The sequence below is a fragment of the Babylonia areolata genome, chromosome 8, assembly GCF_041734735.1.
Source record: "Babylonia areolata isolate BAREFJ2019XMU chromosome 8, ASM4173473v1, whole genome shotgun sequence".
NCBI lineage: Eukaryota > Metazoa > Mollusca > Gastropoda > Neogastropoda > Buccinidae > Babylonia > Babylonia areolata.
The window spans coordinates 35,056,252-35,074,265 of record NC_134883.1 but is presented as its reverse complement, the minus strand read 5'-3'; the positions used below and the strand labels follow the sequence as shown (position 1 = coordinate 35,074,265).

Genomic DNA, 18,014 nt, shown 5'->3' with positions numbered 1-18,014 from the left:
AAGTTCACACCCGATTCCCGCCAGAGCCCAACGGTATCCTGCACATTGGGCATGCCAAGGCCATCAACTTCAACTTTGGCTACGCAAAGGTGTGTAACGTGTTCCAGTTCAGTTTCAGTTTCTCAAGAAATCCATATATGCTACGCATCTGCTTAGGCCTTGAGTGTATGCATAATACATATATATATGTGACCAACTGGAGTGTATTTCTTTTACAGAATTTTGCCAGAGGACAACACTTACATTACCATGACTTCTTTTTCAGTGTGCCAGGTGCATGTTGCACACCAAGCCTTGGGTTTATTGTCTCATCTGACTAGACACTTAGTTTGATTTTCTAGTCAAATTTGGGAGAAAGGGCAAGATTGGAATTCAGACTCAGTCTCTCATGGACACTGTATTGGCAGATAAGCATCTTAAGCATTCTGCTACCTTTCTTCTCTGTGTGCACATGAAAATTGGAATGTGCATGCCTCCCACATGTTAGTGTTTGGCTTTTGTTGTTATTTTGATGTTTGTAAAATTAGTTCATTCAGAAAGCCACTTCTTATATTGTGTCTTTACAATTATTGGATCTTTTTTATTAAAAATTTTTTTTTTTTTAGGTCACCACAATAATTATGAATGATTAGAGTGAAAGGAGTATGTTTGTAAATAAATATTTTTGAAAGTTTTAGAAATTGGTTTTTAAACGATTGTCAGAATACCGTTTGATCTTTAATTTTTACGATGTTTTTATTTTTGTGTTGTTGCTTTCATATTTTGGTGACATGGTTTTACTTAGATAGCTGTGAATGTATCTTTTTCCTGCACAACATGTATCAGATTTTTTTGGTTGTTGTCTCATTCGTCATTTACCAGATGGATTCACCTGGATTTTTATGGTCAACTGGATAATTATGAGAGAAAGAAATATGAAAACGTTTTAAGTCTGTTTTAAAAGATTTAGAAATAACATTTGATCTCTTAATCTTTTGACAGAAAGTAACTTTCTTCACTTTTTTAACAGATTTTTAGTTCAAACCTAACATCCTTGTTGATGGGTCCTGACTGTTTTCAGGGGATGGGAGGGAACTGTTACTTGCGATACGATGACACCAACCCTGAAAAAGAGGAGGAAAGATTTTTCCGTGGCATCAGAGACATGGTGGAATGGCTTGGTAAGTCACAGAGAGAGATAGAGAGAAAGAGATGAGTGCTTGCCTTTCCCTCCCTTATGGTGAGCAAGTACCCATTGAGCTGATATGTCTAACAGATGCTTATTTGCTCTAAAACCCTGACATGCTCTGAAGGTGCAATAACTTTCTATGTGAATGCTGGTTCTGAATGAAATGTGAGGGTGAAAAAAGGCAACGGAGGTGGAGGTGATATTGTCTGTGTTGGACATCCTGGGACAGCAAGCTTCATTTGTTTGGGTAGTACTGTCTCCCCTAACTGCAGAATCCTGTCCCCTTAACTGCAGAATCCTGCCCCCAACTGCTGAAATCAGTCCCCCTAACTGCAGAATCGTCCCCATAACTGCAGAATTCTGTCCCAACTGCTGAAATCAGTCCCCCTAACTGCAGAATCGTCCCCCTAACTGCAGAATTCTGTCCCCTTAACTGCAGAATTCTGTCCCCCTAACTGCAGAATCGTCCTAACTGCAGAATTCTGTCCCAACTACTGAAACCAGTCTCCCTCAGTGCAGAATCTTGTCTCCCTTATTGCAGAATCGTGTCCCTTTATTGTAGAATATTGTCCCCTAGCTGCAGAATCTTGTCCCCTTAACAGGATCCAGTCCTCATAAATGCAGAATCATGTCTCTTTCTGCAGAATCCTGTTCTAATTGCAGATTCCTGTCCCCCTAACTGCAGAATCCTGCTCCCTCCTTCCAACTGCAAACTCCTGTGTTCTTACTGCAGAATCCTGTCCCCTCACTGCAGGACCCTTTCACCCCAACTGGATAACCATTTCCCTTAACTGCAGAACCCTGTCCCCCTAACTGCGACATCCTATCCTTCACTGCATAACCATTTCCCCTCACTGCAGAACTCTGTCCCCTCACTGCAGATCTGTCCCCTCACTGCAGGTCTGTCCCCTCACTGCAGAAGCCTGTCCCCTCAGTGCAGATCTGTCCCCTCACTGCAGGTCTGTCCCCTCAGTGCAGATCTGTCCCCTCACTGCAGATCCCTGTCCCCTCACTGCAGATCTGTCCCCTCACTGCCTGTCCCCTCACTGCAGATCTGTCCCCTCACTGCAGATCTGTCCCCTCACTGCCTGTCCCCTCACTGCAGATCTGTCCCCTCACTGCAGGTCTGACCCCTCAGTGCAGATCTGTCCCCTCACTGCAGAACTCTGTCCCCTCACTGCAGGTCTGTCCCCTCAGTGCAGATCTGTCTCCTCACTGCAGAACTCTGTCCCCTCACTGCAGGTCTGTCCCCTCATTGCAGATCTGTCCCCTCACTGCAGATCCCTGTCCCCTCACTGCAGATCTGTCTCCTCACTGCAGAACTCTGTCCCCTCACTGCAGATCTGTCCCCTCACTGCAGAACCCTGTCCCCTCAGTGCAGATCTGTCCCCTCACTGCAGAACCCTGTCCCCTCAGTGCAGATCTATCCCCTCACTGCAGAACCCTGTCCCCTCAGTGCAGATCTGTCCCCTCACTGCAGATCTGTCTCCTCACTGCAGAACCCTGTCCCCTCACTGCAGATCTGTCCCCTCACTGCAGAACCCTGTCCCCTCACTGCAGAACTCTGTCCCCTCACTGCAGAAGCCTGGCCACTAACAAGCACATAATCCTGTGCCTCAGGTTACAAGCCCTTCAAGGTGACGCACGCGTCAGACAACTTTGACAAACTGTATGAGTGTGCTGTGGAGCTGATCAAGCGCGGCCAGGCCTATGTGTGTCACCAGAAGGCAGAGGAGCTGAAGGGATTCAACGTGGCCGACTCCCCCTGGAGGGACCGGCCCATAGAGGAGTCACTGCAGCTCTTTGAGGTACTTGGAGTGACATCATTGTATGTGTGACCACGTTTCCTGTGTTATACAGATTTCATGGGTTTAAGCGCAGTTTATATGTGTGATAGTATTTCCTGTATTATACGGATTTCATGAGTTTGCATTGTTTGCATGTGTGACAGTATTTCTGTTCTATACAAATTTCATGGGTGAAAGCATTGTTTGCATGTGAGAGAGTATTTCCATATTATACTGACTTTGTGTTTACATTTGAGCGATTAAAAAAAAAACGTTTTTCGCCTTTTTTTCCCCCACATATCCTTCGGTTAAAAGTGGCCTCTGGACCTGGCTGCACACTTTTCAGTTGACAGAAAATCATGTTTCGGTAGTGAGAATTATGACCTGCTGCTTTCTGTCTGATAAATAGTGGAAGAAGCACACCTGGTTCATGTTACCTAGCATCATGTTGCATGTTGTGTGTTTGAAGGACATGAAGAAGGGAAAGATTGCCGAAGGGGAGGCTACTCTCCGGATGAAGACCACTCTGGAAGAAGGAAAGAAGGACCCAGTGGCCTACAGAATCAAGTTCACCCCGCATCATCGCAGCGGAGACAAATGGTGAGCTTGTGCTTTTGACTGTACACCTACAACTTGTGCCATCCTCTTTTCATGCTTTTTTTCCCTCTCCTAGTTTGTGGATTGCATCTACCCATCTTGCATCCCCCACTTTCAGTTGTATGTAGCTACTTTCGTTTTCTCTGCGTGGGCGGGTAGTAGTTTGCACAGGACAGGAATCAGATCCCTGCCGGGGTCTGCATTAGTGGGTCACGGTAAGTATGTTAGATAAACGTAATTTTAGGAACAAATTTTCCTTTCTCTTTGGGACTCCTAAAATACATGATTGTGTTTCACCTGTCACCTGTAAACACTTTTCAACAAGAAAAAAAAAAGAAAGAAAAAGAAATGGAATACTGGATAAGTCATTTATCATTGTCATTGACATTAAGTGTTTATTGATTGATAAGGTTGCCAATTTTGATGAAAGATTGCAAGTTGCACAGAAATTAAAAGTAAATGGGTTGTTAGACAAGACATTAATCATTATAAACATTGATTGTTTATTGATTAGTTTCATTGCCAAGTCTGGAGAAATGTTGCACAGTTTGCAGACACATGAAGAGTCCACAAAAATGTAAATTGTGGTAGTTTAAACCTTAGAAATGGTGAAATATGACAGGTTTTTTGTTGTTGTTTTTGTGTGTGTGTGTGTGTGTGTGTGTGTGTGTGTGTGTGTGTGTGTGTGTGTGATTTAAACATCACTGCCAGTGCCACCCACCTTTGTATTATGCACTAGTATTATGTGAGGATACAGCCAGGTCCACCCATTACTGTATCCTCATACTTGTGATTGCAGCCCCACAGTTTTAACTTCACTGTTTCAGTTATTCCAGGCCCTGTGTTGTTTGATATTTATTGCATGGGAAGTGTGATTTGACACTGAGTAGATTTCAGTGTGACACTGTTCAGAATGTGGTGACCCTGACCCTACTCCCCATTGTTGCAGGTGTATCTACCCTACCTATGACTTCACCCACTGTCTGTGTGACTCCATCGAAAACATCACCCATTCTCTCTGCACCAAAGAGTTCCAGTCCAGGTGAGAGTATTCTCTTATACAGCAACATACAGGGTTCTCATAAGAAAAGTTGAAGACCACTGGGGATCTTGCACTGTTTTCTGCTTGGGGGAATGGTGTTATGATGCTGATTTTTTTTTTTTTTAGCAAATAGTAATGTGTGCAGCAGCATAAAAAAAAAAAAAATTAAAAAAAAATCTGCTGTTTTCATTACCAGAGATTTTTTGTGCACGTACGCTTCTATTTTCTTTGATAATTTTTTTTGTACAACAAAAATCACAGCTATTGTTTACACACCGCTGAATAACTGTAAATGTTTGGCTGAAACTTAAGTTTTTCAAATGTAGTTTTCAGCTGTTGATGGTGCATCTGTTCTTGGAACAGCTTTGTTTGTGTTCAGTGAAAGGCTAGCGGTAAGCCATACACACTCTGCATAATTTGAATCATCTCTCAGTTTTTTTAACATTATATGAGAACATACCTGCAACATAACATACGCATTAAAATCTGCATGAGAGAATTTGATAGGTGATAAGATAAAACCTAAGCTATGTTATAAGATATGTATAAAGTACATGAATTTTGCTTGGATGCAGAGTAATTGTGTTGACACAACATTTTGATTTTTGCAGAGGAGTGTATGTGTGAGGAAAAGGAGAATAATTAAAAAGAGGAGAAAAGAAAATTACAAACTATCCTTTTGAAAATTTTCTTCACAGCTTTGGTGCTTATTTGAAATAAAGTACCTTAAAATTAGATCCCCTTATTGTATTAAAAAAATCGCAAATGCATTTACATAGCAGCTCTTAGCATATTTGGCAGTACATGAGGTATGGATAAGGTACAGGAGTATAAAAGTATTAAAGTTACAAGCTCTATAGAAATACTATAATGAAACGGTGCAAAAATACAACATGCATACCTCTCCCATCACACCACCTTGTCACTCACAGACACACACACACAAACGCATACACACACACATGCATGTACATGCACACATACACACACACACAAACACACACAAACACACACACACACACACACACACACAGAGTCCAACAGTCCATTTTCAACAATCCAAATTATGTGCACATGAGAAGACAGTCTGAGCTGTTGTGCAAGAAGGCTGATTATGGGAAGAAAATGCTATGTAAACACGAAAAATAAATCAAACATGTTTGCTGTCCACATGATGTCCATGATTCTTTTGCTCTGTTTTCCCCTGTGTGTAGTTAGGAAGTGCTATATAAGCATAACAAATAAGCATAGGAAGTAAATGCTATATATGCATGAAAAATGAACATATATGCCATCATTATGATGTCCATGATTCTTTTACTCTGTTGTCCCTTGTCAATGCAGGCGAGAGAGTGACCTGCCCATGGATAACGTCAAGCAGCAGGAACAAACAGCTCTGCCATAAAATAATATCTTTTAACTGTTATTGTTTTCTTTTTAATATCATCAGATTCGTTTCCCCATTCATCTGTGTTTTGGTGACGTGAAATCGGAGTTTTTTGTGCGGTGGATTCGGTAGGAGAGTGCTACAAGGTCCATTTGTGCGTCGACCTGTGTTCGTGGCTGTACTTACTTTGTTCTTTGTGTGTTAACCCTTTTTTTTCTTTTTTTTTTCCCAAACCCTTTTGGGTTTGTTATAGAATTTTTTTTTTTTTTTTTTTTTTTTTTAAACCTGAATAGAGGTTTTTTTGTTTGTTTGTTTGTTTGTTTGTTTGTTTTGTTTTTCTATCAAATTTCACCCACATTTTTACCCTCATTTGCCCAGTTTCCCCAAACCCTCCATTCATCCACATCTCCCACCCCTTCTAACCGATAATACTCAGATGTATTCATAAATACTTTTACAAAATGTCTTCAATCACCGATATGTGTGACGGGACATTAAACAAAAATTCCTTCCTTCAATGCAGGCGGTCGTCCTACTACTGGTTGTGTAACGCACTAGACATGTACTGCCCCGTGCAGTGGGAGTATGGACGACTCAACCTCCACTACGCCGTGGTGTCCAAACGCAAGATTGGCAAACTGATCACAGAGGGCTTTGTCAGGTGAGGTTTTTCACTTTCTGACAGATGGAATGTATGTGTGTCCTACACTGTCAGTATATATATAGAGAGAATTCTGTGATCTTATCTTAGAGCATTTGTCTGTATACTGTCAGTCTGTATAGAGAAAATACTGTGACCTTATTGAAGAGCATTAGTTCATAATACTGTCGGTATGTTTACAGAGAATTCAGTACTGTGACTACTAGTCCATCTGCTGTTAGTGTATTTTAAAGAATACTGTGACCTTATTGTAGAGTCTTAGTGCAAAAATACATATATTTTTATACTGTCAATGATAAGCATCAGTCCATATGCTGTCAGTATTTGAATAAAGAAAATACTGTAACCTTATCATAAAGTATAAGTCTGTATGCTGTCAGTATATGGAGAGAATACTGTTTAATCTGAATCTGTAGACATTTTACTTTCTTTTTTCATGCTTTAACTCACTCAGTATGGCCAGTCCTCTCTTCTCCTCTACACAGACCCTTCGGATGTCCAGTGGGTGTCTGAATGACCCAACCTTTAGCTTCCGTCGTCAGAATTGTGGTATTCTTTGTAAACATTCACCTTTTCAGTATAAGAGCCTTCCGCTTGCAATATTTTGATGGTGGTAATTGGGTAATTGGAGAGAGTTAATATTTCTGTGGTATAGCTGACACAGTTGGCAAGGCAAAAGTATGAAAGCAAGTGTGGTCAAGAATAGAATGTTCATGGACTCTGTAGTCAGCTGGGCTATGAATGATATTTCTTGTTGTTGGATAGTGTGAGTGTAGATTAAGAGGTCATTGGTTTCAAAACGTGGGCAGCCTGTTGTGCAAATGACTGTTTGTAAAATGCTTAGAACTTTGTTCTCTGACCAAGGATAGGCACTATAGAAGTATCCATATTCATCAGTGTTGGCCCACAGCTGCCTGAACAAAAGTCTATGGGTAAAAAAATAATGGGATGAATGCATGTATCTCTACGATATTCTTCGGATCAACTCTGTTTATGCATACCCAGATTCAAACATTCGACTGTTGGCCGCAGTTCTTTCTCTTTCTCTGGACCTTGCAATTGGAATGAACTTTCTCTTTTGCTTCGTCAAGTCTCTGCACTCAGCTCTTTCCAGTCTGGCCTTAAAACCCACATTTTCCCCAAATAGCCTTTCTTCCCTGCCTCTTCCTTGATGTAGTTTCTCCAGTTTCAGAGTTTTGCATGGGTGAGAATGACTGGTGCGAAAGCGCTTTGTATTGTCTCAGCACAAGATTCAGTGCTATATAAATAACATTATTATTATTATTATTATTATTATTATTGTTATTATTATTGCATAACTGAAATGTGCAGTTGCCCCACAACAGAATTATCACCAGATCTGAATGCTGTCTTTGGACTACAAGACACTGGGATTGATCTTTTTGTGTGTGTGCATGTAGTGTTGTTATTTTACTGGAATAGTTTGTTTTATGGTTTTTACTGGAATGTTGGTTCTAATTTCATATCATGCACTTCATGTTAACACAGAAATACCCAGATTGCAGGCTGGTAAGCAATGCATAGAATTCTTTTATATATATATATATATATATATATATATATATATATATATATATATATATATATATATATATATATATATATATCATTCTTCTTTTTCTCATTGATTAAACTTTTGTTCATTGTGAAGATACAGGTTGGGAACAATGATTTTGTGATTTTTAATATGAGATGACAGAGTTTACAGTGGGTCATTTTCAGTGACTGGGATGATTCTCGACTGTTCACACTGACAGCATTGCTGTGTGTGCGTGTGTTTTTTATTTACTTTTGTTCATTGTCTTCCTTCAACATTGTGAAGATACAGGATGGGGACAATGTTTTTGTGATTTTTGATTTGAGATGATACAGTTTTCAGTGGGTCATTTTCAGGGACTGGGATGATCCTCGGCTGTTCACACTGACAGCACTGCGGCGGCGTGGCTTTCCACCTGAGGCCATCAACTACTTCTGTGCCAAGGTAGGAGGGGTGTGCACATTGGTTCTGAGGCAGATGTGAACAGAGTTTTGAACAGTTTGTCAAAGAAACCATTATTTTATTAATGATAACATTGTGTCTTTCATAACATAGTCATGATGTGAATTTATTAACATTGGAAACATCAGCAGAAGAGATTTTTCAAGCAAGTTACCTTATTTGTAATTCTCATTCTTCTTCGTCATTCATGGGCTGCAACTCACACGTTCACTCGTATGTACATGAGTGGGCTTTTACATGTATGACCGTTTTTACCCCGCCTTGTAGGCAGCCTTACTCCGTTTTCAGGGGTATTTGAGATGAAAATGTGTTTTCTGAGCTATGGGATTCATATGCTGCCATCTCTGAAAAATGATTAAGATGTGTAGTGAAGGCATATCAGAATGTATCCTTTCTGTGTGTGTGGCAGGTGGGAGTGACCATGGCCCAGACAGTGATCGACCCAGTCATGCTGGAGTCCTGTGTCAGGGAGGTGCTCAACGTCAAAGCCCCCAGGTCAGTGTCCCTTCCACACCCCCAAACATCTGCTGTGGCTTGTTGTCGTCTTGGAACAGTGTAATGCAATCCTGAAAAAGAAAAAAAAAGAAAAAAAAGATGTTTTGTTTGCTCCTTTGTTCCTTTTATGCAGTGCTGATGGGAAATGTTAGCATTAGTGGCTTGACATTGTCTTGGTGTTTAGGGAGAAAGTTACCATACTTGTTTGGTATTCGGAAGAAGGTGGCAGAATGGTTAAGACGCTCAGCTGCCAATACAGAGAGTCCATGAGGGTGTGGGTTCGAATCCCGCTCTTGCCCTTTCTCCCAAGTTTGACTGGAAAATCAAACTGAGCATCTAGTCATTCGGATGAGACGATAAACTGAGGTACGGTGTGCAGCAGGCATTTGGCACACTGAAAAAGAACTCATGGCATCGAGAGTGTTGTCCTCTGGCAAAATTAAGTAAAAAGAAATCCACTGTAATAGGTACACAAATATAAAAGCATGCACTCAAGGCCTGACAAGCGCATTGGGTTATGTTGCTGTCAGGTATCTGCCTTGCAGATGTGGTGTAGTGTATATGGATTTGTCTGAACGCAGTGACGCCTCCTTGAGAAACTGAAACTGAAAATTTGATATTGGGTGCTGCTTCTTCTTTTCTGTCTGGTTTGTTGTATTCTGTTGCCCTTTAGCCACAGCAGATCTGTCTGCATGGAATTCAGGCTGCTTTCCCTGGGGAGAGTGAGTCGCCATCATCTGGTGCCACCCATTTAGAGAAAATTCCTGTCAGCAGGTGTATTTGTATCACTGTCAGAGGGGATGTTTTCTACAGATATTTGCCATGGACAGCTCTCTTGTTGCCGCCATAGGTTCTTTCGTGTGCACTTAGTGCATCCTGCACAGGGGAGGTAACCTACTTTCAGGAGGTTATCGGCCGTAGCTACGTTCGTTTTCTCTGCATAGGCGGGTAGTAGTTTGCACAGGACAGGAATCGGACTCCCTGCCTGAGTCTGCACTAGTGGGTCATGGTAAAGTATGTTAGATAAACGTGATTTTAGGAAAAAAAATTTCCTTTTATCATTTCCTCTGAAAGAATCATAACCAGACCACCATTCAAAGTCTAGAGGAGGGGGCAGTAAAAAATCCAGTCTGGGTGGGGCTCGAACCTGTGGACACTCACTTCCAAGTAGTGCATGTTACCACTAGGTGTTATCACTAGATGTTACCACTTGATGTTACCACTAGATGTTACCACTTGATGTTACCACTAGATGTTACCACTTGATGTTACCATTAGATGTTATCGCTAGATGTTACCACTAGATGTTACCACTAGATGTTCCCACTTGATGTTACCACTAGATGTTATCACTAGATGTTACCACTTGATGTTACCACTAGATGTTACCACTAGATGTTACCACTTGATGTTACCACTAGATGTTACCACTAGATGTTATCACTAGATGTTACCACTTGATGTCACCGCTAGATGTTACACTAGATGTTACCACTTGATGTCACCGCTAGATGTTACCACATTACCACTAGACCACTGCTCCTCTGACATGTATGTTCAGGGGGGAAACTTGTTATACTTGTTCACTGTCATCAGTTACTAGATGTAGTAGAAATGACAAAAGTTTGCTGGCTGATGTAGTAGAGATGATAATGTTTGCTGGCTGATGTAAAGGCAATTACAATAGCTGGTTGATGAAGGAAAGGTGACCAAGTTTGCAAGCTGATGAAATAAAGACAACCATGTTGGCCTGCTGATGTGGTAAAGAATATCACATCAGTTGGTTGATGAAGTAATGATAGTGATGCTTGCCAGCTGATGTGGTAAAGGTAATGATGGTTGCTGACTGATGTGGTAAAAGTAATGATGGTTGCTGACTGATGTGGTAAAAGTAATGATGGTTGCCAGCTGATGTGGTAAAGGTAATGATGGTTGCTGACTGATGTGGTAAAAGTAATGATGGTTGCTGACTGATGTGGTAAAGGTAATGATGGTTGCCAGCTGATGTGGTAAAACTTTCTTCTTCTGTTCGCAGTCTTGGTGTAATCCTAGACCAGTCTCTTTCCTTCCAACAGCACATTTCGAATATCTGTTAAGTTGCCTATTTGGAACTGCGTAGAATCAGCTCTATCCGCCACTGTCTTTCAACTGATGCAACCAAGACACTTGTATGCTCTCTGGTTCTCTCAAGATTGGATTACTGCAACTCTCATTTGGCCGGCCTTCCCAAATATCTGTTAGACAGACTCCAACGAATTCAGAATAACGCTGCTAGACTCATTTGCAGAGTTTCTAAATTTGACCATGTTTCTCCTCTCCTTCAGTCTCTCCACTGGTTGCCTGTTTCTGATCGAATAGACTATAAGCTATCCACTCTGACCTTTTCTGCAGTCACTGGATCTGGCCCCAAGTATCTTTCTGAACTCCTCCATATCTATACCCCATCTCGCCAGCTCCGTTCTTCCTCTGATACTCGACTTCTGAGGATACCTCATGTCAGAAGTAAGACCTATGGACACAGATCGTTTTCTTTTCAATCGCCAAAGACGTGGAACAAGCTCCCTGATAACTTCCATCATTCTGATTCCCTCGCATCTTTTAAATCTCATCTCAAAACTCACCTTTTCCCTCAGCAGTAATTTCAATTGTGGCAGGTCCACTTCCTTTGCGTCAGCTGTGCTTGACTATGTATGTATACATATGTATGTGTACATAACTACATGCATGTTTTTGAATGTGTATTGTGTGTGTGTGCGTTTATGTAAAGTTTGTGCCTGCCTATGTGTGTGTATGTGTTAGGGTAGCTGTTAGATACACATGTATTGTTAAAAATGTATGTACGCAGTGTGTGTGTGTGTGTGTGTGTGTGTATAGTCATATTTTGGTGCGTGTATGTAACATAGATGTAATGTTTTATGTTAACAAAGCGTTTTTGTAAAGTGCCTAGAGCAGATTTCTGGATAGTGTGCTATATAAGTATCCATTATTATTATTATTATTAAAGGTGATGATGGTTGCTGACTGATGTGCTAAAGTTGATGTTTTTAGGCTGATGTGGTAAGATAATGATGTTTGCTGGCTGATGTAGTAAAGATATAATGATGTTTGCTGGCTGATGTGGTAAAGATAATCACATTTTTTGACTGTGTGTATTTCTCAGGGCCATGGCAGTGCTGGAGCCACTCAAAGTGGTGATCAAGAACTTCCCCGCCGACCATTCAGGGAAAGTTGTCGTTCCCAACTTTCCTGCTGACGAGTCCAAGGGCAGTCACTCTGTGCCTTTAACCAGCACCATCTTCATTGAGAGATCTGACTTCAGAGAGGTTGGTTGATTGCTCTCGGTGTGTGTGTGTGTGTGTGTGTGTGTGATAGCGACAGATTTACTTGTAGAGCAAAGTTCCCATTATTCTAATTAGTGGAACTGTTCGACCCTAACATGTAATATGTCGTCTTGATTACATTACGAAACCTTAATTTGATGAGAAAGAGTGAGAGACAGTGTGAGTGTGTGTGTGTGTGTGAGTGAGTGGGCAGGGGAATGAGGTGGGGGAATTATAATGGGCGTTTGTGTGCATGCATGGATGTATGTAGGGAGAGGGTGGGGGAGACACGTATATGAGTATGTGTGTGCGTTAGAATATTTTTGGAGATAATGATATTAATGAAATTTGGTAGCTTGATTTGGTAAATGTTTTTTTTAAAAATTTTTTTATTGTTTTTTTTTAAAAAAATCATACCTTCCCTCAAATCAGAATTTCCTTGTGTTGCTCAGTTAATATTTTATTCAAATGGCAAATGGTTGCGAAATTGTCAGTACAACAAACAGTTAATCTGACAATAAATGGTTTCAGTCAGTCAGTCAGTGTGTGTGTGTGTGTGTGTGTGTGTGTGTGTGTGTGTGTGTGTGAGAGAGAGAGAGTCTCTGGATGTTTCAAAGAAGTACTTTAAAAATGATGCCATTTTGTTTCCATTTCTGTTAGTATGCATTGGTTAACAGTCATGTATAATGACGGGAAATATGTTAAGGATTTTATGGATCAGATACTTTTATAAACAGCAAAGAAAATCTAAAAAAAATGTTGGAACAAGAAGTTACTGGGACAGCATAGTCCAGGGGAGATGAACATACACGGGAGTAGTGGTTTGGTTTTTCTGAGTTTGTTCCCTTTAACTGAAAAGAGCAGTATTCATGTTCCCATAATTTTTTTAAACATTGTTTTTCATGAAAACCAGTTGTATTTGCTTTTGGTGATAGAATTTTATTTTTTTACAGGCTCTCATAGTAAACAGTGATTTTTTTAATTTTTTTTTTTTTTTTTTTTACTGGTTAGTGAGCAGTATGACAGAATTTTCTTTGTTTACAAAAGCCTGTATTTCTTTGTTGATATTGTTTAAAAAAACAAAAATGGTAACAAGAGGTATTTGCCATAGAGAGCAAGCTTATTTGCATGATCTGTTTCTGATGCAGTTGATTTTTTGTTGTTGTTGTAGGGGTTGGGTGAGGGTGGTGGTTCAGTGTGGTGAAAATGACAGTGTTCTGTCAGTCAGTGTTGTATTATGTCAGTGAATGTTAGTTACTGCGATGATGTGTGTGCCATTTGGGCAGTGTTCTGTCAGTGAATGTTAGTTACTGTGATGTTGTGTGAACCATTTGGGCAGTGTTCTGTCAGTGAATGTTAGTTACTGTGATGTTGTGTGAACCATATGGGCAGTGTTATGTCAGTGAATGTTAGTTACTGTGATGTTGTGTGAACCATATGGGCAGTGTTATGTCAGTGAGTGTTAGTTACTGTGATGATGTGTGAACTATTTGGCCAGTGTTATGTCAGTGAGTGTTTCTGTGATGATGTGTGTATCATTTGGGCAGTATTGTGTCAGTGAATGCTGGACACTGATGATGTGTGTATCATTTGGGCAGTATTGTGTCAGTGAATGCTGGACACTGTGATGATGTGTGTATCATTTGGGCAGTGTTGTGTCAGTAAGTGCTGGACACTGTGATGATGTGTGTATCATTTGGGCAGTGTTGTGTCAGTAAGTGCTGGACACTGTGATGTGTGTATCATTTGGGCAGTGTTGTGTCAGTAAGTGCTGGACACTGTGATGATGTGTGTATCATTTGGGCAGTGTTGTGTCAGTAAGTGCTGGACACTGTGATGTGTGTATCATTTGGGCAGTGTTGTGTCAGTAAGTGCTGGACACTGTGATGATGTGTGTATCATTTGGGCAGTGTTGTGTCAGTCAGTGCTGGACACTGTGATGATGTGTGTATCATTTGGGCAGTGTTGTGTCAGTCAGTGCTGGACACTGTGATGATGTGTGTATCATTTGGGCAGTGTTGTGTCAGTAAGTGCTGGACACTGTTATGATGTGTGTATCATTTGGGCAGTGTTGTGTCAGTAAGTGCTGGACACTGTGATGATGTGTGTATCATTTGGACAGTGTTGTGTCAGTAAGTGCTGGACACTGTGATGTGTGTATCATTTGGGCAGTGTTGTGTCAGTAAGTGCTGGACACTGTGATGATGTGTGTATCATTTGGGCAGTGTTGTGTCAGTAAGTGCTGGACACTGTGATGATGTGTGTATCATTTGGGCAGTGTTGTGTCAGTAAGTGCTGGACACTGTGATGATGTGTGTATCATTTGGGCAGTGTTGTGTCAATAAGTGCTGGACACTGTGATGATGTGTGTATCATTTGGGCAGTGTTGTGTCAATAAGTGCTGGACACTGTGATGATGTGTGTATCATTTGGGCAGTGTTGTGTCAGTCAGTGCTGGACACTGTGATGATGTGTGTATCATTTGGGCAGTGTTGTGTCAGTAAGTGCTGGACACTGTGATGATGTGTGTATCATTTGGGCAGTGTTGTGTCAGTAAGTGCTGGACACTGTGATGATGTGTGTATCATTTGGGCAGTGTTGTGTCAGTAAGTGCTGGACACTGTGATGATGTGTGTATCATTTCTGCATGCAGGAGGCTGACAAGAATTACAAGCGGCTGGCAGTGAACCAGGTGGTGGGCTTGAGGCATGCTGGTCTGATCATCAGTGTGGACTCCGTGCAGAAGGTACTGTGCTACTCCCTGGGCTGGATCTACAACACTACTACTGCTACTACTACTACTACTACTACTACTACTATTACTACACAAATAATTATGCAGATTTATGCTTGCAACCTCCCAGGGAGGGAGTTTGTGGCATTTACAACAAAAAGTTATATGTACATAATGATAAGTGTACCAAGTACTTCACACTTAAATGTGTCTGTACCACTGAATGATATGTATGTCCTAATTGGGTGTGTACTTGGGGTGTACCACTGAATGATGTGTATGTCCTAATGGGGTGTGTACTTGGGATGTACCACTGAATGATGTGTATGTCCTAATGGGGTGTGTACTTGGGGTATACCACTGAATGATGTGCATATCCTAATGGGGTGTGTACCTGTGGTATACCACTGAATGATGTGTATGTCCTAATGGGGTGTGTACTTGGGGTATACCACTGAATGATGTGTATGTCCTAATGGGTGTGTACTTGGGATATATCACTGAATGATGTGTATGTCCTAATGGGGTGTGTACTTGGGGTGTACCACTGAATGATGTGTATGTCCTAATGGGGTGTGTACTTGGGGTGTACCACTGAATGATGTGTATGTCCTAATGGGGTGTGTACTTGGGGTGTACCACTGAATGATGTGTATGTCCTAATGGGGTGTACCACTGAATGATGTGTATGTCCTAATGGGGTGTGTACTTGGGGTGTACCACTGAATGATGTGTATGTCCTAATGGGGTGTGTATTTGGGGTATACCACTGAATGATGTGTATGTCCTAATGGAGTGTGTACCTATGGTATACCACTGAATGATGTGTATGTCCTAATGGGGTGTGTACTTGGGATGCACCACTGAATGATGTGTATGTTCTAATGGAGTGTGTACCTATGGGATACCACTGAATGATGTGTATGTCCTAATGGAGTGTGTACCTATGGTATACCACTGAATGATGTGTATGTCCTAATGGAGTGTGTAGTGTGTACCTATGGTATACCACTGAATGATGTGTATGTCCTAATGGGGTGTGTACCTATGGGATACCACTGAATGATGTGTATGTCCTAATGGGGTGTGTACCTATGGGATACCACTGAATGATGTGTATGTCCTAATGGAGTGTGTACCTATGGGATACCACTGAATGATGTGTATGTCCTAATGGGGTGTGTACCTTTGGGATACCACTGAATGATGTGTATGTCCTAATGGAGTGTGTACCTATGGTATACCACTGAATGATGTGTATGTCCTAATGGGGTGTGTACTTGGGGTGTACCACTGAATGATGTGTATGTCCTAATGGGGTGTGTACTTGGGGTGTACCACTGAATGATGTGTATGTCCTAATGGGGTGTGTACTTGGGATGCACCACTGAATGATGTGTATGTTCTAATGGAGTGTGTACCTATGGGATACCACTGAATGATGTGTATGTCCTAATGGGGTGTGTACCCAGGGTGTACTACTGAATGATGTGTATGTCCTAATGGGGTGTGTACCTGGGGTGTACCACTGAATGATGTGTATGTCCTAATGGGGTGTGTACCTATGGCATACCACTGAATGATGTGTATGTCCTAATGGAGTGTGTACCTATGGGATACCACTGAATGATGTGTATGTCCTAATGGAGTGTGTACCCGGGGTGTTCCACAGGATGCGGACGGGCAGGTGACGGAGCTGCAGGTGACGTGCAGTGGTGCCACGGACAGCGCCAAACCCAAAGCCTTCATCCACTGGGTGTCCAACCCCCTGCACTGTGAAGTGCGCCTCTATGAAACGCTGTATGTACAGGCTCTGCAGTCACCTGTCTCTGCTCTTCTGTGTGGGGTTATGATGTGTTGTTTTTTGTCGTGTTGTAACTTGTGTTGTATTGCATTACGTTTTCATCACAACAGAACAGATTTCTCAGAGTAGAATTCAGGCAGCTCTCCTTGTGGAGAGTGCTTTGCCACAGTGCAGCACCACCACCACCCCCTTTTTTTTTTTCACTTTTATATCAGTCTGTTAGTATGTTTTACTATTATGAAAGTGGATTTTACTTTGTAATTTTGTCATTGACAACACTTTTGTTGCCATGCATTCTTTTATGTGCACTTAGTGTTTGTTGCAGACAGGATCTCGGTTTATTCAGTTTCTCAAGGAGGCGTTACTGTGTTTGGACAAATCCATACATGATGCACATCTGCTGGGCAGATGCCTGACAGTAGCACAACCCAGTTTGCTTAGTCTGGCCTTGAGTGCATTTATATATGTTTGTGTACCTATCAAAGTGAATTTCTTTTACAGAATTTTACCAGAGGACAACACTCTTGTTGCCATGGGCTCTTTTTCAGTGTGCCAAGTTTGTGCTGCACCTGGGACCTTAGTTTGTCGTTCCATCTGAAAGACTAGACGCTCAGTTTGATTTTCCAGTCGAACTTGGGAGAAAGGGTGAGAGAGGAATTTGAACCCAGACCCTCACAGACACTGTGTTGGCAGAGAAGTGTTTTCACCATTCTGCCATCTTGCTCTCAGCTTAATGTCTCATCTGAAAGACTTGCGCTCAGACCACCACTCAAGTGCCATTGGAGTGGGGAGTAGAAATCCTGGTGTGTGCACTAGGCCACTGCTCCACTGTGATCTGATTGAAGATTTGTCATAGAAAAATGGAGGGTATGCCTGTACAATGCTGAGGGATGAGAAGAAAGAGACTGAATGCACACACTAAACACAGACAAGAACATAAGAGTGATAGCATGTAAAAAATAAAAAGATTTTCTTACTTTTACCTTTGCATTCAGTGTC

The 18,014-nt window shown here is 41.5% G+C and overlaps 1 protein-coding gene and 1 long non-coding RNA gene across 3 annotated transcripts in view; one reads left to right on the top strand and one right to left on the bottom strand.

Moving 5' to 3' along the window:
* Window positions 1-18,014, top strand: part of LOC143284756 (glutamine--tRNA ligase-like) — a 30,457-nt gene that overhangs the window by 9,074 nt on the left and 3,369 nt on the right. Inside the window, exons 9-19 of the mRNA XM_076591725.1 lie at window positions 1-89; window positions 1,061-1,160; window positions 2,789-2,976; window positions 3,425-3,555; window positions 4,502-4,594; window positions 6,505-6,642; window positions 8,557-8,644; window positions 9,072-9,157; window positions 12,318-12,480; window positions 15,131-15,223; window positions 16,884-17,011. The exon at window positions 1-89 is cut by the window's left edge and continues 84 nt beyond it. Of these exons, the coding sequence (XP_076447840.1) occupies window positions 1-89; window positions 1,061-1,160; window positions 2,789-2,976; window positions 3,425-3,555; window positions 4,502-4,594; window positions 6,505-6,642; window positions 8,557-8,644; window positions 9,072-9,157; window positions 12,318-12,480; window positions 15,131-15,223; window positions 16,884-17,011 (1,297 nt within the window). The remainder of the gene's footprint in view (window positions 90-1,060; window positions 1,161-2,788; window positions 2,977-3,424; window positions 3,556-4,501; window positions 4,595-6,504; window positions 6,643-8,556; window positions 8,645-9,071; window positions 9,158-12,317; window positions 12,481-15,130; window positions 15,224-16,883; window positions 17,012-18,014) is intronic.
* Window positions 9,103-18,014, bottom strand: part of LOC143284757 (uncharacterized) — a 267,105-nt gene continuing 258,193 nt past the window's right edge. Inside the window, exon 3 of one of the 2 annotated variants that reach the window (XR_013055611.1) lies at window positions 9,103-9,228. This is a non-coding gene — a long non-coding RNA (uncharacterized LOC143284757). The remainder of the gene's footprint in view (window positions 9,229-18,014) is intronic. The other variant, XR_013055610.1, reaches the window with a different exon arrangement.